Here is a 25,359-nt window from a genome sequence, read left to right on the forward strand (position 1 = left end):
AATGGAGTTAAGTTGCTATTTTCAGGGGCAATAATTTGGGAAGTTATGTACTGCTTAGTCTAGTGATTAAAATACATGCAGAAGTATTATTTACTGAAAAGCAGCATTGTTCTCAATAATCTTGAGGAAAACAAGAATGGGAAAAGTAATCAGACCTTGTTACAGAACCAGGTTATAATAATAACGTGAGTATTTTGATGAATAAAGTCTTTATTGTGCAGACCAGGGATTACGTTATTCTGACAATGATGTTTTTTAGGTGGTCTCAGGATTATCCATCTAAAGCAGTACATCTTAAATGCTTAATCTCCTGACTGCACTACGGTTTCATCAACATTTTAAAATTTTGTTTTGTTTTGTTTTATTTCCAATTGAGGAACCAGAGACATGATTCAGATAGCTTTTCAGGATCGTCGCATAACTCCACAGTCAGAACCAAACCTGCTTCCTAGTGTTTGTTATTTTCATGGTAATATTGCAGAGAGACAGTGCTGGAATTCGAAGGAGACTCAAAATCAGTTGTTTTGATTCCTCATTTGTGCAAAGAAAAGAAAAGGCCTTTTCCTACATAGGATGCGAGTAGCAAATCAGGGATTATCTGCTAAGGTTTTGTTTGTTTGAATTTTGTTTAATGAGTGACTTTTTGTTTTCATTTAAAAGGGAATCTGTGCCCTTCAAGTTTTGGGGTTTTGTGAATGTTTTAAAAAATATTTTACAAGTGAAGAGATCGTTGACTTTAAGAAAAGAGGCATCAAAGCAGTCCTAGCTCAGTGATAGAAATTAGTACTAATAAACATGCCATTAGCTAATTTTGGAAAATATCACCCCTAATTGATCCATGCTAGTTCAGAAAGCATTATACATAGACGACTTAGTGCTGTTTATATATAATTATTATGATTTGGTATCCAACCTCTTAAACCCTAAGAAGATTACACAAATTCATATTTGTAAAAGTAGAGCAGTGCCTGGCACGTACCAAGGGCTATAGAAGTCTTTGTTAAATAAATAGTTCTGGATGTTAACTAGACTTATTGTGATGATCATTTTGCAATATATACAAATATTGAGTCATGTTGTACAACTGAAACTAATATGATGTTATATACCAATTATACCTCTAAATAAATACATAAATAAATATTAACTATATAATAGTGATATGTGATATCTGTACTTTCTAGTTCTTTAGAGAGAGGAGATAGGAGGGAAAAAAATTAAATCTCAATATTCTGAATTACCAAACTGAAAAATACAATTTAAAAATATTAGGTGGTTGATTTTTTTTTACAATGTACATGGTTACCCTTAACCTTCATAAATCTGCCTTAATTTATTTAAATTCAACTTATGTTATTTGAAAATAGAATAAAATTAAATGTCAGTGGAAATAGAGATGGTGCACAAATCAGGACAGAATAATTATAGAGCGTTCAGGTCCATGAATGAGAACATTTATAAGAGTCATTTTATTTAATGATAATGATTATCACAGTGTTATGTTTATGTTTCTGAGGAAGAAAAGACCAGAATGTAACCTGTAGTATTTGTACTTTGTGGAGGTGCTAAGCCTACATTTGACTTAAAATTGGCTCCTGTTTGGCAGTTGGTATTATTTGAGATTTTATTCCACCAGCATTTACAGAGCGTCTACTGTGTCAAAACCTATGACAATTTCCCTTACAGCATTTTTATTGGTTTTGAGAAGTTATTTGAGTCCCGAGTATGTTTCAGGCACTGTTCCAAGATGTAGGAATACACTGAGAGAAAAACAAAGCATCATCTTTGCCCTTACAGCCCTTTTGGCTTAATGGAGGGGAGAATTACTAAGCAAGTAATTCTCATCGTGATGGGTGTTATAAAGGTAAAACAAGGAGACCTCGTCTACTCAGAAATGTTAGGAGGGTTTCTGAGGTCAACTTGGATGCTGAACATTGAAGGATGAGAGGGAGTTAGCAAGGTAAAGGTGGATGGGGTTAAGATGGGAGGAAAAGCTTTAGAAGGTCTAAAGATACTGAGGGCATTCAGAACTCCGTAAGAGAAGGGATGAAAGTCTGATGTGACTGAAGGTTTGATATTCAGGGAAAACTGGCCTCAGATGTAGGTAAAAAGGTGGGCAGAGGTCATGTAACCCTGAACTCTGTAGACAGTGGTAAAGGTTTTCTTGTCCCAAGAGCAATGAGATGCACTTAAAAATATTTTAAAGAATGGAGTTACAAATGAGGTTTGCAGATTTGCTGCAAAACCTGATAGCTTTTCTTTTTCTTTTTTCTCTAAGGGGAATCTGTTTGGTTTCCAAATGTTGAGTGCAAGATTGGAAGGTTTGAAACAGCATTTTCACAAACTAAACTGTATCGTCTCAAATTGAATTCTGTTGTGTTTTTATAATTGTACCTTTGTGTCTTTGCCAGCACAGTGGCCTTAAAGTGTTTATCGATCTAGTCTTCCCTTAGCCAATATAAATGTCTGCAGTTTAGGTGAACTAGCTTTTTAGGGCCCCATTGATGCACATTATATCTTGTCCTTCAGTGCTGAGAATCATTTTTTGGTGATACTGATACTAATTTCTAAATAGCTGGAGATGATGTTAGCAGAATATTGGATAACAGTGGTGCTTTCCTAAAGAACAGTTATGTCCAGAAGCCTTTTTTTCTTACAATGCCACCTCACCAGATCCTAATAGTCTCGTGGGATGTGTACTATGTGTCTTCAGGTTTATTTTCCCCCCCATTTAGTGCATAATTGGAAAGCTATGCAGTAGCTTTGAGTTTTATGTGTTTAGAAAAAAATGTCCAGCAAAAAAAAAAAAAAAAAAAAAGAATCTAAATGTTCATCAGTATTCCTGGATGGTAGAATCTTCATTCTTCAGAATACTCTATAGTAGTTACAATGAAAAAGTTGTGTAAATATGGGTAACCCTCAGAAACTTGTTGGGTAAAAATATAAGTTGTAAAATGAAGTATATTTCAGTAGGTTTTAAATATACACAGAACAATACTATATATGTTACATGGAAACCTATTTAAGTGATAAAATATGAAAACACAGGGTAAAGAATCATACCAACTTCAAGGTGGTAGTAACTTCTGAAAGGAAAGGTGAGGAATAGAATAGAGAGAAGGAGACTGTAATTATATCTTTTGTTTCTAAAAGAAAAGCTTAGTTGAAATAAGTAATACAAACATTGAGTATTTGTTAGTTCTGAATGGCAAATGATATATATGAAATATCAAATAAATAGGTAAAGAAAGGTACTGTCAGTTGCTTTAACTTTGGGGGCAAATAACAGCTGATTAAAAGTGGCTAGAACTATAATACAGTTATTTCTTCTTTATTAAGAAGTCTGGAGGAAGGTGGTCTCAGTGTTGGTTTGATGACTTAACCATGGTATAAAGGACTCATGGTCTGTCCATCCTTGTCAGCAGTGTCTCTCCCCTTTGTACGGTGGCTGCAGTTCCATCACATTCTCATAGAAAGTCACTGATTGGGGAAGGGATGAGGAGTGCTTTTCTCTCTTACCAATGAGAAGATACTTCCCAGAAGAGTTTATTGTGTCTCACTGACCAGAGCCCAGGCCTGGTCCTCTTATAATACAGGGCCTGGTAGATCACAGGTACTTAATAAATACTTGTTGAATGCATGTATCTTTAGTAAGAGGCAATGGGATTGTCACAGTCACTCTGTGAACTTTGGGTTTGTGTGTGCTCTCTCTTTTCAGGCCAGAGTTTTTATTGATGATGTACTTTTACTGAAATGCTTAGTATAGGAATTTTCATAGTTGTTGTTGTTTCTTTTTAATGACCCCAAAAGGATGGGAAAGATTGGTCTCAGACTCTTAATTTTGTTTTTCCCAGATGAGGAGGTAGATGTTCAAACACGTTGTGGTCGTACTGATGCTGGAACCCCTGGCCCTGGATTTCTGCTCCATTGTGTACTCTCTCTTTCTTTCTGACTCTGTGCAAACTCAGAGAATGTCGTTGGGACTGTGACTCTTCTAAAGGATTGTACTAGGACTCTTGGTGAGGCTGAAAACTGTTAAGAAAAGTCTTTGAGATGTATAGATGTCCTCCTTGCATTCCTTAATATTATTGTGTCATCACTTGATGAAAATTGGACTCAGAGCTCAGAGTTGCCTTTATAATTGATAGGAAGTGGAGTATATAGAATATTTCATCTGTGAAATACTCAACCATTACCATTTTGAAATGACCTAAAGATCTGGTGAGCTTCTCAGACTGGGTAACCAGGTTAATTACTACTTTTTTTCATGGACTCGAACGTACTTGGTGTCTTTATTTTTTTGCACTGGCCATGTGGCCAAATTCTTTTTGAATGTGAAGTTAAAAAGGAAAAGAATCCTGAAATATAACTTTGCAAGTTGTGTTGTTACATAGCAGAGTTCCTTGCTAAACTTGCTTCAGCCTTCCCCCCTTTTTCGCTATAGTCAGACTTGATGTACATTTTATTTGAGATACAGTTGCTGTTTTTAATTATGTGTGCAGTTCTTTTATAAGTGGAACTTGTACTACAAATTTTCAGGCTGAATAAATAATTTACTACTGGGGACTATTTCAACAGTTTTTTGTTTTTTTTTTTAATCACAAATGTTATCTTAGTAAGTGGCTTAAAATACCTCTATGTTTTGTCCTGAGTGATAATTTGTCCTACTTTATTGCCTGGGTTATATCTTCTGTAACCCCAATATTTCTTTTGCAAAGCAGTGGCAAAGTTTTATTAAACTCTGGTTAATTCATAAGGCTTCACCAAACAAACAAACAAACAAACAAAACCCCAATAACTACAAATAAATTGCATGCCACTGGCAGCTCCTAATTCAAAGCAGCTTTTAAATCCTAGCAGAAAGTTTTAAAATTCTCTGAATTTTAGCTTTAACTGAATTTGTCACCCAAAGAACTGAAACAACTTCTTTAAAGGAGGAAAGAGGGATAGAGGACAGAGGAGATGCCATAGGTCTGACTTAGGAAGCAAATGTTCTAGTTTCAGATTTGCATTCCCAGTTCCCTACTGCTTCCGCCCATTGAATGTAAAGTTTGAGTCATGGTCAAGGAAGTCATTATCCAAGAGATTCAATAGTGTCCAAGGACTACCCAAGATGGCATCAATCTAGCACAAAACTCAGTCTGACTGTCGTTAGACGCAGCTGCTTTCTCTTAGTGAAAGGTTTCCTCTTTCCTTTTTGTCTTCTTTTCCAAAATGTCAATAAACTTTATGGAGTGGAACATAGAATGCTGCCATGTTTTCTAAAGTGTTTTTTAATGAGAATGTTGTTTGTTTTTTAAGGTAGCAAGGTGGAAAGCATTTTGTTTCGCCACAGCGTAATAAACCAATAAAACCAGCTGGACAAACATTTATCAACTAAAGTAGGTGCTAAAGCTGGGTGAGAATCCCCATCTGAACCTTGATCATTTCTTACGAGCCTTGTTTCAGTTTATGGCAGATATTTTCAAAATTACTGGTGAGGTCACAAAGCCGTGTCAATGAAATGAAAAGTAAGTCTACTAAAAGCTTCTACATTTGGGAATGTACGTTGTTGAGGTTCTGAGAAGTCTCTGCTCTTTGTGGAGAGCCTTTCTCAAGGTTGCTGTGGAGGAAAAGCAGTTAGATACATCTTGTTTCTTTTCCTCAAAATACTGCTTTATTCATTCAGTTGTTTCAGTCTCATGAAATGTCTGGTATGTTGCCAAATAAGTCTGCAAGAAAAATGGAAATCTCAAACAAATATGCCAAACATACAGCTGTTAATCTGTTAGCTAATTGGAATGTGGACAAATTCAATAATGTATTCAAGATTTTTGAGCTCAACTTTAAGAAAAGTTAATGGTGATCAGGAGTCTGTCTTGACACTTAAGGCTGTTGTCCATTATACAAATAATTGGTTTCCAAAGCATGAGGTGCGTACAGCCAAGTAAGTAGGAAGCCTGGGGAATGTTTTCCCACTGTCCTCTTACAAACAGAGTAAACACAGCAACAGTACCACAACTGTACCAAAGTATGATAATTCCCCACCAGGTCTCTTAAAGGTGATTTGCAAGGCTTAGAAAATTTGTGGAAAAAATACCTAATTAGAAAAACGTATGCACTTTTGTAACTGAGATGTTACAACAGTGTGCTTAAAGTGTGGTACATGTGTCTGATTTTAATAGGTATTCACCTAAACATTTGATTTCGATATTTATTTTGTGGGGTTTTATTAAAAATGATTAGCATGTCAGACAGTCCATGGTTATAGTGCTAAGAACAAGGCAAAATATAATAAGGAAAACAGGAGTGAGGCAGTTTAAAGGAAGATACTAAGTAAATTAGTAATACAGTTAGTACATACGGATGGCAGAAATCATGAAAGTTCTGTATAAATGACTTAGTGAGTAAGAAACACTGGGTCATGAGAATGTGTTTTAGAAGAAGTGGTATCCAGGGATATTGAATCACTGAATCCCAAAATGTGGAATGCTCTCGAAGTATGTCTACTGTGGCCCTCATGTAATACGAGTCTGTCATGATCATTTAGCCTCTGTGTTTGGACTTGTGGTGATGGAGAGTTCACTAAAACCCAAGGTGGAGTGTTCCATCACTGGATATATGTAACAGTTCAAGTTCTTCCACATGTAGCTCAACATCTATCAGATAGTAATTCTGTGATCTCTGACTTTATGCTATGCATAGATCAAGTCTAAATTCTTCTTTGGTGTGATGATAATTTGAAGAAATTTACTCTCTCTTCTCAGTTACTTTTTACTTGCATAAATAAGCCTGTTTTCTTTATATCTTCCCAAAGTGACGTGGTTTCAAGATCCCCAAGTCATTTTGTATGTTTCTTTGAATGCTTTCTGGTTTTTAACGTTATCTTCCAGAATGGTTCCCTAAAGTTGGGTGACCTTGGATGATTTCCTTAATCATTCTGAAAATGAGGATATTAATTTAAATCTTAGAGCATTCTACAAAGTAGATGGTGAATTTTAACTTTTCTGTTACATAGAGTCTGTTTCAAAACTAAGTAATAAATATGTATCATTGCTATTATTTTATTGTTAGTGTGTATAACAACAACAATCAATAAGAATAATGGTAATAGCTAATTATAATACATAATAATAGTGAGAACATGTTTTGAGTTTATTTTATCCTTGTTGTAGATACTATAGCTTTTTGATTATGCGTTGTATTTGTTTTCATTGCAGTATGAGTTTGCATTTGATTTTTTTTCTTTGGTGGCCACATCACACTGACTCACTGAGTTGGCCTTTTTTTTTTTAAAATCTCCAAGTATTTTTCTGAAATCTCCTAGTATTTTTCCATGCATATGTAGCTGACTCACATCTTCCCATCCTGCAGCTGCTGGCTCTGGGCCCAATTTTAGTTCTTAGGATCTAAGTCTTTTTAAACTTAACTTTGTTTACTTCAGTTGGTCATTCCATTTTATCAGGATCTGTTTGGATACTCCGCTCTGTTAATCTAATCATTCTCCCTGCCTAAAATGGTATCAACTTTTTTTTTTAATTAGTATTTTTTTTTCCAGTTAACTTTATTTCCCTGATTAGGAATATAATGCATAATCACTGTGGCAATCATTGGCCAACTACCTCAGTTCTGTTGGGACATTAACGTTTAGCTGGTTCTCACTGGTATGGCAATTGCAGTTGGTAAATTGCTACTGCCTGCTACCCTGCTGGGGCTGTTCTCTTCCTTGACCATCCTGTGCCCTCAGCTGAGACCACCTGGAACTCCCCAAGGTCCAACTACTTAACGATTACTTCTGAACATAGCAGAGGCCGTATAAAACCCTGTTCCAGGATTGCCCATTCTCCATTAGTTGTTAACATTTTGAATATTAACTAACGACTTACCTTAATGACAAGGTCAGATTCTCTAAATTGCATTTGAGGTCCAAGAGTGATTTTAGAGGGCATTTGAGTGATGAAAGCTGAGTGGAGCTTTGCTATGAAAATTGTTCCTCTCCTTCAAATCAGAAAAAGTGTCGAGTCTTTGTTTGTTCTACATGTAAACTTACTCTCCACTTTGTCTTACCCATGTGTTGCTCCAGCCCTTTGTATCATGTTTTCTTTTGGTTAGTATAGCAAAAAAAAGGAATGCTGGTAATTTTTCTTGGTTTATCTGCACGTATAAACTGTGGACGCCTGCTTCTGTTTACCGATGGAGATGGAGTTACCTTGTATATTTTGGTTGGGAAATGATTTTGATAAGCTTGCTAATGTGCTTGGTGAAGCCTAACTAAGTAGGACACTGAGGTAGGCAGAATAACAGCCTCCCAAATATAGCCACGTCCTAATCCTCACAAGCTGTGACTATGCTGTCTTACATGGCAAAAGAGACTTTAAGGATTTTAAGATAGGAGATTATCCCGTGTGATTGGGTGGGCCTGGTGCAATCACAGGGATTCTTACAATGGAAAGAGGGAGGCAAAAGAGTCAGAGGCAGAGGAGAGATTGTATGATGTCATTAAATTTTGAGTTGGAAGGTGGAGAAAGAGCCTATGAATCAAGGAATGGCCTCTCTCGGCTGGAAAAGGAACCAGATTCTCCTCTTGAGTCTCCAGAAGGGGCACAATCCTTCTGATACCTTGATTTGAGCTCATTTCAACTTGACCTTTTGGACTTACGGCCTCTAGAACTGGAAGATGTTAAATCTGTGGGGGTTTTTTTGCAGCTAAGTGTGTAGTAATTCGTTACATAACAATAGGAAGATAATACAGACAGCAATATCTATGTTTGGGGTTGTAATTTGTCTTTTTGGCCAGTAATTAAGATTATCTAGCTTCAGTACTTCTACTGAGAAGCACAGGCCAGAGGACAGAAGAAGCAAAACCCTTTGACTTGGCTCAATTCCTTTATCATTGTTGAGATGGGATGGCTTGGGATTTTGTGTGGTTGGTGTTCTCTCTCCCAAATCTGCTCAAAATTTTTTTCTACTACTCTGCCATCATTTTTCTCCTCTTTCCATCCTCTGATTTACTTAGTTTCTCATCTATATAATATATGCATTAGTCAAAAGGGCAAAAAATAAGTTAATGTTAGATTAAAAGTTAAAATCAGAAGTTCAGTTTTCAGAAGTATTTTTGGACAAAAACTCTGATACCTGTTCTTGAAGCCCCAACCCTTGAGATGTGATTTGGACGTATGTTGTCTACTTATCATAACAACAGCTTTTATTCTTAATGTGAGTTATACTTGGAAGCTGGCTTGCCTCAGGGTAAACCATCTACTGAAGTCTGCTTGATGCAAAATAAGTACTCAGGCTCAAGCTCAGGAAATAGGATGGATTTAAAAATTAAATGACTTGGTTCAAGAAATATACAATGGTGACTTCTCAGTAGAGTTTAAAAATTCCTTTAATTTTCATCAGTTGAACTCTGGAAGTGGAAAACCAAAGAAATAGTTTGGCATTATTTTAACAGTCTGTTTTTGAAGTTCTTATTTAAAGACTGGAAGGCTTTTTGGTCAATAGATAAGTCAATAAACACAGAACACTCCATGGTGAAATCCTTTCTGTTCCAGACAGCTGTCCAGTTTGTTGCACTAATTTAGCATCAGTTCGACCTTTTAGTCAGTGCTGTTAGTTGCAAAAGAAATGGTGTGGGCCAAAGGGAAATGACTGAAACACAGTCATATGGCTTTATTGTACGTTATTATTCTTCTAGAATAAGCCAAGGTGGGTTTTTTTTGTTATTGTTGTTATTTGGATTGCTTGGTTTTTTTGTGGGGTTTTTTTTTAATTGTAAATGAAATGGGAGCCAGGACCTCTCCAGTGCAGAAATTTCATGACTGGAGACATCAGAGTAGCAGAAGTAACACTAGAACACCAGTGCAAAGATCTGATGATTTTGCCTTATTCTTTACTCACTATGTGATCTTGGATGAGAGTCTTTTATTTCCACTAAAAAGATAGAGAAAGTGTTTGTGCCATCACATGGTGGATATGAAAATACTTGAAAACTAAAAAGTTCTCTACATGCAGCAAATAATGGTGGTTCTTACAGAAACTTCCCCATTATTCCTCTCACCAACTTTAGCCACTTTGGGGATCCAGAGAGAACACAGGCTATGACAGGCTGGTGCAATCAGTGTTGACTTTATTGTGGTGACAGCATTGGGGTCACAATGTCAGCACCCCTGTGACAACCGTGGCTTTGTTTTTCTATAAGTTGCATTACTAATATCATTTCCCGCCCTCAAAGCTACTAATGCACCGTAATCAGTGTAAAAACAATGTGTCCCAGAGTAGTTGTTGGTGAGCGTAATGGAGATAATGAAACTCTTGTTTTGTTTGAAAGTCAGGCATTTGGTTGAGTACACTTCCTACTACGATGATCGTTTTCAGCATGCGGAGTCCATTAAGCAAAGTTGGAGCCGGATTCACAGTTAAATGTGCTAACACTGCATCTGTTTCTACCCTGATGATAACACCTGGATCAGTTTAGAACTTATGTAGAAGTTTAAGATGTGGTGTAGTTAATTTCTAAAACAACTGTTGATCTTTATATGTGTGAACCCCGTGGTCTCTCCCATTCCAGACGAATTCACTGCCATTTGAACTGCAGATACCTGTGTGCACTTTCAGAATGGGAAATAAAAAACACATGCCTTTCCTTCTTGGAGCTTTATTTTCGCTTAAATTCTGAGGAGTGGCCATGATGAGATGATGGTGATGATGATGATGGTGATGATGATGATTTTATTATTTTTTTTTTTGGCAGGAGTGGATAGGAAAATGCCTTTATCTTGGATTCTTATTACCTGTATGAAAGGGTCATCTAAAATGTGTAGTTGAGGATGATTTTCCTCTCTGCTTCGTCAAAACTCATGCATCCACACAGTCCAAGCCATTTACGATGACCTGAGTAAGTCATTGATTCCTCTTGAGAGCCCTCAAATGGACAAGTATTCAAAAGTAAAGAAAGGTGATTCTGTCCCTGAGATTGCACACCTTATCTCTGTGGCTGGCTAAAAGCAGAGTGCCAGTTCACTGGAGCTTTGAAAAATGACTTTTCCCAATGACCTGCTGCTTTTTAAAGACAGCAGAGTTTGGAGTTCCTTTTGAAAGTGGTAAATGCCCTTGGAGAGTGTAGTACAGTTATATCCCCATTAGAAAGCTTGAACTTCTCTCCAGGATGCCTGCAGAAAAGAAATCATTAGAAAGCAGGACCCATATACTTTGGGGGCTGCCTGCTCCATTATCCTCCCCAAGGCAACTTTTAATGTGAGTGTTTTAGTGTGAAAATCCGTCTGCTCTGAGTGGACTGACCATGACTGAGTGTGTGACATTACCTTTCTTTCATCAGGTGACCACATTTCTGATTTCAAACTTTTCTAGATTGTATTCCAGACCATCACAAATTATAGCCAGTTTACTGCCCACCTGCATAGGGTTGGCTTATATGAGGAATATAAAGAGGACATTTTCAAACAGCATGTTGACTTTTATTTTTTGTTAACAAAGATATGAAAGGCTTAATATATATTATCCCACTTTTTAGAAGTTGCTATCTTTGGGGGTAGGTACAGCTCAGTGGAAGAGTGAGTGCTTAGCGTGCAGGAGGTCCTGGGTTCAATCCCTCCATTAAAAAAAAAACTTGCTGTCTTTGAAAACATAATAGTGTGTGTGTGTGTGTGTGTGTGTGTGTGTGAGAGAGAGAGAGAGAGAGAGAGAGAGAGAGAGAGAGAGATTGGAAATGCCTAGGGTAATTCTTTTCCTACTTTGTGCAACAAAAAACAGGCCTTGAGAAGCTTAAAAAAAATAGTGTGCAGATCACATTATGATTTTATTAGAATTGATGATCTTTTGTCAAATAGAAATACCCAAGTCTAGCTATTTTGATGATATGCAACTGTCATCCTTCTGGTAAGGCTGCTTCCCAGAATGTCCTAATTAGGCTGTACCCCATGGCATAAGTCCTGTGACATTTTTTTCTTTCTGTTCTATGACCTACTATGAGCTAGGAGTTAACCTCCATATTTTATTTAATTGTTATCTTATTTTATCTTCACCAGGAACAGCCATTTATAGATGAGAAAACTGAATCCTATAGTTAGTATGTCCAAGAGGAAGAATTTGAATTGAGATGTGGCTAGCTCTAAAGTGTGTGAGTGTGTGAGCTTTACAGTTAATGTGCATTTTAGGAATCGCTTCAGATAAAATGTGGGCTTTTTGGTAACTTTTTGTTAATGGTGGTATGGGGGATTGAACCCAGGACCTTGTGTGTATGCTAAGCATGTGTTCTGTCACTGAGCTATACCTTCTCCCCAGAAGATATGTTTATTTCTTTTTTTTAAAGATGGGAGTGAAAAATTAGATCTCTTGTGCTTAGATTCCTTTGACTAAATACTGTCTTCCATTCTTACACTTAGGTTCTACTTGTTCATTTCTTGACTTGAGAATTTATTGAATTAGCCTGGTTACTTGTATGTTTAAAAAAAATTATTAGTGACAGGAATGATGTTTAGTGAAGGCAGTGAGGGTCAAGATTGAATAAAAAAGATCTTGTGGTCTGATGGGGGGATTTCCAGTCTTGTGGAGGATTTAGCAGTTGCGGCTACGGAGAGCTGAAGAAGACCCTTCTCATACCCAACTGTTCCAAGTCTCAGGATTCGGGGGTCAGCAAAAGGGTGAAATAGACCATGCTTGAGAGTCTTAAAGGGACACGTTTGGGCTTCATAATTTGTCTTTTTATAACACGAGATCTGAGAGAGCTGATAGTTTGCGTTTAACATCCCGCCTGTGTATTTTGAGTGCCTACCATGTGATTTATTTAAAGGACTATGGCGCAAAAAGTGTCAGGGCTTCCTGAAGTTTAATTTATTTCTTGATTAGTCAATAAATGACATCTCTGTTAGATAGTAATATATATTGGAATGTTGATAAATTTTAATGGTGGAGTTACTACCTCTTTCTCTCCTCATTCTTGGGTGAAGTATCTCTTGCCTTCCATGACAAATTAGCGGCTTGCTGGTGCTTTGTGGACCAAATGTTTGGATACTGTGTTAGTTTTAAATTAGAGTGTTTTCCCCTTTGCCTATCTGTTTTTCATCAGGGCTCATATATTATTGTGTCCAAAAAGACTCTCTGATTTAGCTGTGAGTCTGATTTTATTGTAGGGACGTGTGTGTATCCTGTCATCACAGGCAACCCTGGTGAAACTTCCCATGTTGTACGTGTATGCTGCTGCAATGTGTTTCAAGTCTGATCTTTCTCAGATGTATGTGTGTGTGTGTGTGTGTGTGTGTGTGTAACTATTTTATAGCTGAGAAGGGATGCAGGCAGCAAAATTCCTGCCAGAATATGTTTTCTATTATATTTTGTAATATGAAATTATAGGTTAGTGTTTGGCTTTCATAAAGCTGCCTTTTCACCCGTCACTGGAAGACAACTAACACCTTCCCTTGACTCACGTTTTCCAAGACTCCTTAGTGTTAAAAGAAGACTTTCTTTTTGAAATGCAGAAATTAAAAGAATATGGCACAAAAGCATTTTTTATAGCTTTATTGCATCTTGAGGGCAGATATATGGATTCCAGACAAAATGCAATAATAGACTAGGATTTTACTTTCAAATCGTCTTACAAACACTTCTTTTGGGAGATTTATTGTCCATGTGGAGGAACAGAGCTGCTTTGAAGGTTAAACGGAATAGTTAGAGAACAATGTTCAGGGTCTTTCTCTACCTCCTGTTAAGTATGTGCTCTTCTTTAACTGTCTTATCCCATCCGGCTTCAGTCTCCTGTTGGACGGCAGTGCTGGGGTGAAATGAGATAACGTGTGTGTGCAGTGTGAGCGCTGCAGTCTCACTGTAAACGTGAAGTAGCGCTAGAGCTTTATTACGTGTATTTAGTTGGAGTTAATGCCCCATTGGCGTGATTAGGAATTTTTTTTTTCCCTGTCTAGTAAAGAATGTAGACAAATCCTGGCAGAACTAAGAATAAGATACTTCTTAAAATCCTTTTTATATTTACAAAGCAGTTCAACCTCTGTCATCAAAAACAGAGCCCCAGACACAGTATCAGACAATAAAACTTTCGTGTGAAATCGCGTTTCCCTGAAACTCTGAAGGATAAACGGCCTAGTGTATATGATTATATACGGCAGTCTTTGTGGTCTAGTAGGTGTATTCGTTTGTTAGGACAGCCTGGACAAAATACCGCAGACTAGGTGGCTTAAACAACAGAAATGCACTTTCTTCAGGGGAGGGTGTAGTTCAGTGGTAGAGCACAGGCTTAGCATGCACGAGGTCCTGGGTTCAATCCCCAGTAACTCCATTAAAAAAAAAAGAAAGAAAGAAATTTATTTTCTCACAGTTCTGGAGGGTAAAAGCCCCAGATCAAGGTGTCAGAAAGTTTGGTTTCCCCTGAGGCCTCATCGTGGCTTACAGATGGCCACCTGCTCATTGGGCTCACATAGTCTTTTTTTCTGTTCACTTGTGCTCCACTGTCTCTCTGTCCAAATTTCTCTTCTTACACCAGTTAGATTGCATTACGGCCTAGCCTGAAGGCCCCATTTTAACTTAATCACCTCTGTAAAGGTCTGCTCTCCAAATCCAGTCACTTTCTGAACTACTTAGGGATTCAACAGATGAATTTTAGGGGGCCACCATTCAGCCCATAACTTAGCAAGAGCAGACGTAGATGAGGAACTGAGGTTTGGATTCCAGCATGGACGGCTCTGGTCTTGACTGATGCACTTGCCTCAGGCAGGACTCTCAACTTCTCCCATTCACATCTTCTTAGTCAGAGGGTGGTGACAAGGATTCAAGACAGTCCTGAACGTGAGCACATTTTGTAAAATATAAAAGCGTGAAACAAATACAAGTTGCTATTATAACATGAAGACCTGGGGGGGGGGGGTACGTTGGCATCATGTGGAAATTTTTAAGTAGGAAAGACAAAAGATCGTTGCAAACATTTGGCTAAAAGAAGCTTCTTGGCTAGTCTCGTTGGCTGAGGGAGAGGTGTGGATAAAGAAAGGTGATTTGGTTAAGACTTAATTCAGAAAAGACAGGAGGTAGGCTTGCAGATAAGCCAAACATCTGGGTGATGTAGCATGAATATTTTCCCACCCCGCAAGTTTCTTAGATTTAAAAAAATTTCCCCTGTCTTCCGTGGTCTAGGAGTGAGAGCTCTTAGTGGGTTCCCAGGCAGTGGTCATGGCCGGAAGACACTTCCTGTTTCCCTTAAGTGAAGGTTTTATGAGCCCTCCTCAAGGATGTGATTTTTTTTTTTTTTTGAGGTAGTACATGACTAGTTGGAAAAGCCTCCATGTACTTTAGGATTTCTATTCTGAAATCTGTACAGCACATTTATATTCGAAGGCAAGTATTTTAACTGGAGGTGTATTCTCAGCGTGCCATGCCTGCCAGTTTCAAATGCATTTGGATAATCAAATCCTTAAGCACAAAGATATACCACCTTTTATTCTATGAAAGCACAAAGATCAAGACCATGCACAAAACAGGTGTTCTTGGGATCTCGTGGTTACGCTTGTGTTCTCTTTCTTAGACTCTGGTGTTCAGTAGAAGCCAATCATTTTTGAAAGCTTTGAACTATATTAAAAAAAAAACTATAATCTGATACTAATTCTTGTCTTAAAAGCAGTCAAACATTTGTAAACTTTTTAAAATAGAAAAATTATAAGGAACCAGTCATACTTTAAAACATACCACAAATGCTCAAGAGGAAAACAGTATTATAAGGGAAACAGTATGAAATGTAAACAACAAAAAGTTAATCACCTTTTTATAGAACATGAATTTGTGAATTTATGAAAACCCAAGAAACTGACTGAAATTCATAAATTATACAAAGTAGTGTATTAAAGTGATTCATATACTTGGAGTTAACTCTGGGGAATAAAAAGCTTCATCGTACCTCTGCTAGTGGTTACTAATTTCAGGTGTGGAAAACTAGGAATAAAGGTATGTTCATTAAGCTTTTAAGTTGAGACTGAAGTCAATTTAGTGCAGTGTGAAGGAGGTGAGTCGTACTACAATAATTTTTATTAGGGTGGCATGAAATGGATATAGTGAACAAATAATTGGAAAATATTAATATTTTTATCATGCAAATTGCAAGGCACTGAAAAATATTTCAAGTTCTTAAGAAGCTAATAGTAAGGTAGAGGATTATTTTAATCAGTGAAATTAAATACCTGGAGTATGGTTTTCATGATCATCTCATGCTGTTAGTGTTTGCTTTAATCTTGCAAAATGCTTTTCATATTAATACTTTTAAAACATTTTAGGGTGACTGAATTTTTAATTTTAAATCATCAGCTTTCTTTTATATGGATTATTAACTAGTTTTCTGGGTTACTTAAAGTTTTTTTCTTGACTGTTTCCTGTCGAAACTCTGAAAGTGGCAGCGTTGATTGATTTGGGAAACTAAGGGTACTTATTTAGCCAAGGTTCATCCTTTTCATTTTCTCCTATTAAGACAAGAGAGTGTCTGGGGAAACTCTAGACTTGGGCGGCTCTATGAGAGTGCATCAGAATCTCTAACAGCTCTGGGGCTTAGTTTGGCTGCAGCTGGGGCCATGTTTAATCAGAAGCTTACTTTTCTTGTTTCTTGGGGGAGCTGGAGAGGCTTGCTGTGTCAGATGTAGCTCGTAAAACTCCTTTATTGCTTATAGGAAAATCTCCTAAAGGGATGGAAGAGGGGGCCACTAAGAATATTCATTTTAGTTACAAGGCTGAGCATTCTCAGACTTACCTTTTCACAAAGCAAGCAGTTACTGGACGGCCCTGTCCGTTGGATGTCTGACAAAGGCTCTTTGTTACTTCTCCGGCCTCTTTTCATTCCACATCTAGACAGTGACAATTTAACAATTTTTAAAAAGTGCTAGTTGCTTAGAAAGCCAGCATCTCTGCCATGGAAGGGTTTACAATTTAGTAGGAGGAGATCACGATGGAAACAGGCAAGTTGAGGAATGTGTTACATGTGTAATGATAAATTCAAGCCTAAAGCATAAAGCCTTCAGTTTCCGCAGGGCATAGAAAGCTCACACCGCCCCAACCAGCGTAGCACCCTACACTGAAATGAACTTGCCCTGCCCAGAGTTTCTCTAGGAATTTGAAACGCATTGCTTACCCCCCAACTAAGATGTTACAGTATTTCTCATTTCCCTACCCTGGTAGCTAAGTATTTGCATATTAACTGGAGCTTTCTAAATATAATGGCTTATCCCTAAAGAGGGACTCTAATGAAGGGTTTATAGGTTAAGTGGCAAGTGAGTGCCAAAGACGTTTGGGTAAGCCAATTAACCTGATGGTTTTTCTCAGTTAATTTTCATTGGGCGAGCAGAGGTTAGTGCCCACAGTGAATGAACTACTTTCAGATGAAAGTGATAATTCCCTATATACTTAATGTAATTTTTTTCTGAAAGGTGAGTGCAGCTTATCAATACCAATCATTTCTAATTAGAATTCAGTTCATCAAATATAGAAGTATAGTCAGTTTACAATGTTGTGTTAATTTCTGGTGTACAGCATAGTGATTGTTTTATATATATATATTTATGTATTTTTTTTACATTCTTTCTCATTATAAGCTACTACAAGGTGTTGAACGTCATTCCCTCTGCCATACAATAGGACCTTGTTGTTTATCTATTTTCAACATACTTCTCTTTCATCATATTTTTATTTCAACTATACTTCAATAAAAAAAAGTCCCAGAAAAAAAAAACATTAACTACAAAAAAGAAGAAAAACCCAAAATAATATATTTTGAAGGCCTACATGTGCAAGGATCCAAAAGATAAATGAGATGCTTTTCTATTTCTTAGAAGTTAACAGTGCACTGGGGAGATAAAGCAGATTGTAACAAGATGGTAGCCAAGTCAGACCTGAACACCGTTGGGGAGATTAATGTCCCTTCAAATTTCCCTCTGTCGCATGAAGGACATGGTACAAGACAGAGTAATGCCAGTGATTCCTGCCACTGCATCCCTCAAACTTCACTCCAGCCAAACCAGCCTATTGTACTTTTTCGGATCCCAAGCTCACCACTTCTCTCCTGCCTCATGGTCTTTGAAAAAAATTGACTGGCAACATGTCTGGCAACATCCTAACTCCTTTACTACTTTGTTTAACTCGCGTGTATGGAGATGTGCTTTCTTCCAAGAAGCTCTTGACTCACAAAGACTGTTGGAAGTCTGTCCTGTTCGCCCACAGCAATCAGAATTTCATGTTAGAGTATTTATCATCCTGCAGTGAAATTGCCTTGTACACATCTTTGCCTCCTGTCCTAGGCTGTTTCTCAAAGTCAGTGAATCTGTTTTGCTCACCATTCTATCTGCAGGGCTCTTTATAGTGTCTCACCCATCACTGAATGAATGAGTGAATAATTTTCTTAAGGCAGAATCAGTCCATTTTATTGGACTGTGATTTTTCAATAGGGGCTAGAAAAGGAATCACTTGTGCCCCCATTTCAATGCGTAACATTTCCTCATCCTCCTGAAATGTCTTCCGCGTATCATCTCATTTAAGATCCGTGATGATTGTCAGAAGAAGTCAGTGTTACAATGTGTCAGTGCTCATTGTCAAAATCCAGCCTGTCTGCAAAAATAACTAGGAAAGACATTTGGGAAGACTTTGGCATCACAAAGAAGCATTGGTGATTGGAGCATATTTGGATAGATGCACCTGGTTGAAGGACAGCAATCCAGGCAGAGGAAGGGAAAAAATGATTTGAGCCAAGACCGAGAAGCTGGGAAGTTTGGTTGACATTAAGAAGATACGAATGGAGAAATAATGGGAGACTGGCCGAGAAATCATAGCAGAGATGGTTGTGAATGCCGGGCTGGGCAGGGCATTTATTATGGTAAGACATAGGGCATGATGAAGGATTTGTGTGATGCAGAGTGATGGTGCTACAGGTATATTTCAGGAGTTCTATTTCAGGAAGTTTCTCTATCCACAGCATGTGTAATGGATCAAAGGAGGAATAAAAGCCAGCAGGGAGGACCATGTAGTTCAGTTTAACAAATATTTATTGTGCCTCAGACGTGTGGGGCACCAGGAGAAAACAAACTCCTTCCAAGAGGGGACTTAGAGCCTAATGAAGGAAAGAGAAAAATAAACAGGCACTTTTAGGAAGCATACTAAGCAGTAGAGGTAGGAAATAATTGAAGTCTGAATGAGGGTAGGAGGAAAGAGAAGTTAGAGGCGGATTCAGGGGAGACTTGTGAGTTGGATTTTTCTCTGAGGTCCTGAACAGCACTTAAATATCCTTACCTAGCTTGAAAGTAGATGTAGGAGCAAAAAGAGGAGGACCCCTCATGTACAACCTGGATGTCAGTCGTGGGAAAACGATGGCACTTAATGAGGGGCTTGGATGAAAAGGAGATGGTTTGTGAGGAAAATTATTTGGATTCATTCTTACTAAACTGAGGATACTGAAAGGACAACTAACAGTCTTACTTGATGATGACAGAGTGCTATTTTATTGAGCACTTTTGGTTGCAGATGTCAGAATAACAGTTCGAACTAATATGAGTAAAGGGCATTTATTGGCTTAACAGTGATAGATTCAGGCGTGATGGGATCCAGCTGCACTCAGAGCTGCCTCTTTGTCTCCTTGATCTGGATTTTGTGTGTGTGTGTGTTGGCTGCATTCTTAGGCTCTGTCTTCAGAGAATCCTTTAGCAGCTCTAGGATTTCATCTTATTCTCAAATGAAGATGTCCTTTCCCAGTAGATTATTGGAGCTGTGTTGACTTTGAGCTGGCTTGGTAAGTCAGTTGTTGTGGCCGGGAATGAGGATGGGGCGATACAGTACCCTCATTGGCCAAATCATATGATGACCTTTCATCAGGAGGCGAGGACAATAGCCTCATTCTTTTCACATGGACTGAGGGTGGATGTGGCCTGTTCTCAAAAGGAAAAACAGGACACTGTTAACTAGAAGAAGAGGGCTGAAAAAAAGTCTATGACATCAGGCTCTATAATTTTCAAACATTCAAGCTGACATTGCCTCATTTGATCTTCAACACAACAGCTTGTGAGAAGCATTATTACTGTCTACTAACCATAGGTAAGGTAGCTGCACTTTAGAGAGACTAACTGGCCAAAAGTAATACACCTGCTGTTAGTTGTGGAGCCAGGATTTCATCATTCAGGTATGGATATCACCTGGGGAAATAGAACTGTAGGCTTATGAGCAACACCCATGCTGGAGGCAGTGAAGGAGAAAGCAGCTCTTGAGTTGCAGGTGTCAGAGATGATGACCACAGAGCTGGAAAGTGTAGAGAGGTCAGGAGACAGGCCCAGGAGTGAAACATCCACATTTGGGAGAAACCTCTGAAGGAGATGCCAGCCAAGGAGAGTTGGGAAGAGGTAGTCAAAAAGATAGAAGGGGAACGGAAAGAGTAATGTGTTAAAGAACAAAGGTAAGACTTTCCTAAATGTGTATTACTTTGTGCTGAGAGTGTCAATAAAGCTTAAAGGAATTTTAAGTGGAATATTCATGACCACGATACCTAGACTTTGAAGGCTGTAAAGGTGATGAAAGAGCACAGTGTTTGCATTGATGGCCAACACTGGGTGTTTGGTGTTGATGGTAGTAACAATGATAGCAGCTAACATGTTACAAATATAACATATACACATATTATATATAACAATGTGCTTTTTGCTTACTAACCCATTTACTCCTCAAAATGATCCTGTAAAGCAAGCACAGTTCTCATCCTTATTTTGCAGATGAGAAAACTGAGGTATGGAGAGGTGGAGTCACTCTGTCCACCGTCTCAGACTGGACTGGTCCATTTGGTTCCAGAATCAGTTTTCTCAACCGCTGCATTTCGTTGCCCTTCCTCGGCATAGGTAGGCGTGCTTGGGTAGCACTGAAACAGGATACGTTAACAAAGACCATTCTCTCTTTTTTCTCCTACAGAACAAATTTCAACCCATCACTTAAAAAAAATTTTGGGGGATTGGGGGAGGGTATACCTCAATGGCAGAATGTCTGCTTAGTATGCACAAGGTCCTGGGTTCAATTCCCAGTACCTCTGTATTAAAAAAAAAAAAAAGAAGGAATTTTGTTGCTTTTTATAATATAAACATTGGCTTTTACTTACTGTCAGCAGCCTTAAATGAGTAGGCTGTGGGGCCCAGGCCAAAGTTCACAATAGCTTGCACCTGGTAAGGGGTAAATGTACGCATGCGCCAGCAGCGCGTCCCCCATTATGAACACCACGCATGCGCCAGCAGCGTAAATCGGCATTATGAACACTACGCATGCGCCACTAGCAGTAAAGGACAAGTGTGTACACCTGAGCGCCGCCTGCGCGCGCCATCTTGTACTAGAATAAAGTGCTGTTTCGCTCCACGTCGGCTCCTCGCGCATTTTTCCAGTTGGGCAGCTCACCTTCTCGAATCCTTCTCCAGCCCCCCCTCGGCTGACACTCTTCAGTAGAACAGTTGTAAGCCCTTGGGGAGTGAGTGTCATTTGATGTCTGGAGAATTGAAGCATCATTCCTGCCCTGAAGGACTCAGGGTCATCATTTATGTGGGTGCTGTGACTGAAAAGGTCAACGGGCAGAAGAAGTTGCAGTGAGAGGAACACGCACAAGGCTGGTGAGGGGGCAGTGTCAGATCATTCGTCAGTTTTACAATAGTGCTGGCCTTTGTCAACGTTTTTTTAAAGGAAAAATCACACGGCAGCGAAAACAAAGAGCCACAAATGAATGAAACTGAAAACAGGTTAAGACCTCCCTGAAGACTTGAGAGACTGGATCTTTTTGCTTCAAAAGACAGTCTCTTGGTGGGTCGTGTGTTGTCAGGAGAATTCTGCCTCTGATTGTTTCTTTTTCGCGTCTGCTGCATTTACTTGCTCGCCTTTCCTGGAGTGGAACGTTTCCTAACTCCTTAGTGTCTTCACAGAAATTACCTCAGAAATTCTGTCAGCGTGAAATTTTGTTTTGAGTTGAGCATTTTCATTAGCTGAGAGATAGCTGAAGAGGGTTCACTCTTTCCATTTTGGACTTGTGTAAGGAAATGCAAACGGATGAAAATCTATTATGTTTAGTATTGAACGACTACCTTTACTTCTTCTTTTGCTGGGTTATTCAGATTATTAAGATTCCATTAAATCCCTTTGCATCCGTATCTTTAATATGTAAAGGATACATAGTGCATCTCTTTTCACGGACTTGCACGTGTGACATGACTTATGTACTAAAGCCCAGTATGATTTATTTCATGTTCTGCCGTGACGTTCATGGGATACACAAAAACCTGCCTAATCAGATAACACCTGTCACAGCATTTTATCAGACCAAAGTCTCCCTTACTGGAATATGTTTTCAGCACGGGTGAGATGTTTACTTTTGCTTTTCTACTTTTGTTTTATTAATACTGTTTGCCTTGAAATTTTTTTCTTCTACAGTGTAAATTTAGGGCTGTGCCTCATCAAAGTTTTTTCTCCCAGGGAAACGATGAGATGTGTTAGTTTTGTTCTTTGTGTTGAAATCCTTGTTTTGTGAGAGTTAGGCTTATAGTACGTCTTGTTGGCTGCTGTAGATTACTAGATTTATTACTATGAATATAAGAAACTCTGGCGGCTTTGAACAGATTTTTAAAAGAGTGTATGTTTTTTTTTTTTCCTTTCCCTCAAAAAGTCTATAGAATTGGTTATGGAGCTGAACTAATAGCATGTAGAAAACTTGGTTTAGGGACATGCTTCTCCTTCCAAATGGATCTGCCACTGAAAGGGTGAAATACTGTCCTAAACAAAACATGCTTCCCAGCTTTCCTTGTGAAATTAGCAAAGCCGCCTCCCACAATACTTTGCTGTTGAGCTTTCTGCTGCCCTGACTGATAGCACGAGTGTTTCTGCATTGATATTACAGAAATTCACATCACTATCTAGGTTGGTGTTTAGTAGAGGCCAGTTGGCTTTTCATTCTCAATGGCTTGAAACCAGCTCTCTCTGACAACACTGTTTGGCAGTTTTTCATATTTCTTTAAAATTTTAATTATAACCCATCAAGTCTTTAGCAATTACTTCTGGGTTAGACTCTTGATGAATGTCATAACAGGGTATTTTAATTTAATGGATCCAGAATAACATCTGTTTCTAATATTTTAAAAGCCAATTTATATGGAAATTCATTTAATACACAGTCAATACACGGAGACTTGTAAAAATCAAAATCAAACTGGAAAATCAAAGCACTGTGATATAGTAGGTCTTCTGTTAACAAAGGATTTCACTGATGAGTAGGTTCAGCTGCCACTAGCTGACACCCAAAAATACTGCAGCTTAAACAAGTTCATTTCTTATACTTACATAGTTAGCCCAGGGCTGGTATGGTCTGGTGACAGGGACTCAATTTCCTCCAGTCTCGTTGCTCTGCTGGCATGACTGCTGTTCCTAAGGACACTTTATGGACCAAAGTGGCTGCCTGGACTCCAGCTATTACATCTGTGCTCTAGCAAGACAAGGCATAAGGGTGGAGGAAGGAAGAATGCTAAGATTTTTCTTTTTAAGAATACATTTTAGAAGTAGTACATAGCACTCTGCTTCTGTTTCACTGGCCAAATATTAGTTGCACGACCATATATTTGGCACAAGGATAGATAGGAAATGAAAATTTTTTTCCAGGTGACCATGTACTCAGCTAAAAACTGAAGATCTATGTGTATGGGGAAAGGAAAATATAGACGTTGGAGAACTGTCTGTTACATTCAATATTTTGTGAGATGTGACTTTTAACAGACCTCTGCCTTTTTACTGTGCATCTTAAAAAAAAATCAGCTACTTCTCATAAGTAGATAATATATGTGAAAGGACATACAGTGCATAGTGTTTGGCAGAGTAGGCAATCTACTACTATTAATGCATGTTGATATCTGTGTTAATTTCAGTCCCCAGATGGATCTAATTTCAGAGATTGTGGGTCAAGCTGAATTTAATAAGGGACTTTTTGTAGGTTACACCTCAGTCTTTGTAGATTAATAACAGCAACAGCTAACTGGGCCAAGATGTCCTTTGCACTAGGTCATCAGAACACTCTTGTACCTGCAAAGCCATGTTCTTTGCTTTTCTACATAGAAGGTAAATGAACAATTCCAGGTGTCAGAAACATGGAATCTTGGGCTCCTCCCCAGGCCTGCTGAATTAGAACCTTTACCTACCTGCTAGTTAACCAGATCCCCAGGTGGTTTGCATGTATAGGAAGCATTGCTCTGGGCACTGATACTCTATCTAGAATTTATTTCTAGTAGGGGAGCTAGTCCTTGCTCTAAATGTGTCCCCTGCACCAGTGTCACCTGGGACTTTGCTTCTTAAAATGCATATTCCCAGGCCTCCTGTCAACCTGGGGCCTGAAATCTGCATTTTTAGCCAACATGCTATATGAGGGCAGTTGTGTGGCCACTGCTTTATGAGGCTTTAACCACTGATAGAAACTTTGCATTTATTCTTCAGAGGTATTTGCATTCAAAGAAGAAAGCTTTTGAGGAAAAGAAATACAACTTTAATTGTGATGCTAGTAAGCATTAAGGAGCTGAATTCAGTGTCTATGTAATACCTTCTTTGAGCCTCACCAACATTCATCACATATGCCCAGAATCCCATCATAAACCCATATGCCGACAGCACTACAAAAGAAGGCAGTATTTTAGCAGTCTATTTTAGCGATGTATTTTCCTCCTTATTTTTTTCCTTTCTGCATTTTACATTTGATCTCTTTTTTAACATTTTGTCTTTTAGCCGCGCTATCAAGACTAATCAGGACCTCCTCCCAGAAACTCCATGGACCCACATTTTCTACAATGATTTTTGGGGGACTCTCCTAACCCACAGCGGCAGCCACAAGTCCTACCGGCCCCTCTGTACTCTCTCTTTTCGCCTGAACCATGCCATCGGAGGGCTGAATCCCTGGAGCTACCATCTGGTCAACGTCCTACTGCACGCGGCGGTCACTGGTCTCTTCACCAGCTTCTCCAAGATACTCCTGGGGGACGGATACTGGACTGTCCTGGCTGGCGTGATGTTCGCCTCTCATCCCATTCACACGGAGGCCGTGGCCGGTATCGTCGGACGGGCTGACGTTGGGGCCAGTCTCTTCTTCCTCCTCTCCTTGCTCTGCTACGTGAAACACTGTTCAACAAGAGGCTACTCAGCCAGGACCTGGGGCTGGTTCCTGGGGACAGGACTGTGCGCCGGATGCAGCATGTTGTGGAAGGAACAGGGAGTGACTGTCCTTGCCGTCTCAGCGGTTTATGATGTCTTTGTCTTCCACCGGCTGAAAATGAACCAGATCCTACCCACCATTTACAAAGTAAGTGATTGTCGGGGCTTGGGCATTGGATTACTAAATCATCCCCTTGG

General features: G+C 38.8%; 1 protein-coding gene across 2 annotated transcripts in view; it reads left to right on the forward strand.

Annotated features, from left to right (window-relative positions):
- Positions 1–25,359, forward strand: part of TMTC2 (transmembrane O-mannosyltransferase targeting cadherins 2) — a 470,409-nt gene that overhangs the window by 235,711 nt on the left and 209,339 nt on the right. For both annotated transcript variants that reach the window (XM_064491564.1, XM_010975092.3), the window contains one exon: positions 24,739–25,309. In XM_064491564.1, coding sequence (XP_064347634.1) covers positions 24,739–25,309 — 571 coding nt within the window. The remainder of the gene's footprint in view (positions 1–24,738; positions 25,310–25,359) is intronic.

Source organism: Camelus dromedarius, chromosome 11 (assembly GCF_036321535.1).
Source record: "Camelus dromedarius isolate mCamDro1 chromosome 11, mCamDro1.pat, whole genome shotgun sequence".
NCBI lineage: Eukaryota > Metazoa > Chordata > Mammalia > Artiodactyla > Camelidae > Camelus > Camelus dromedarius.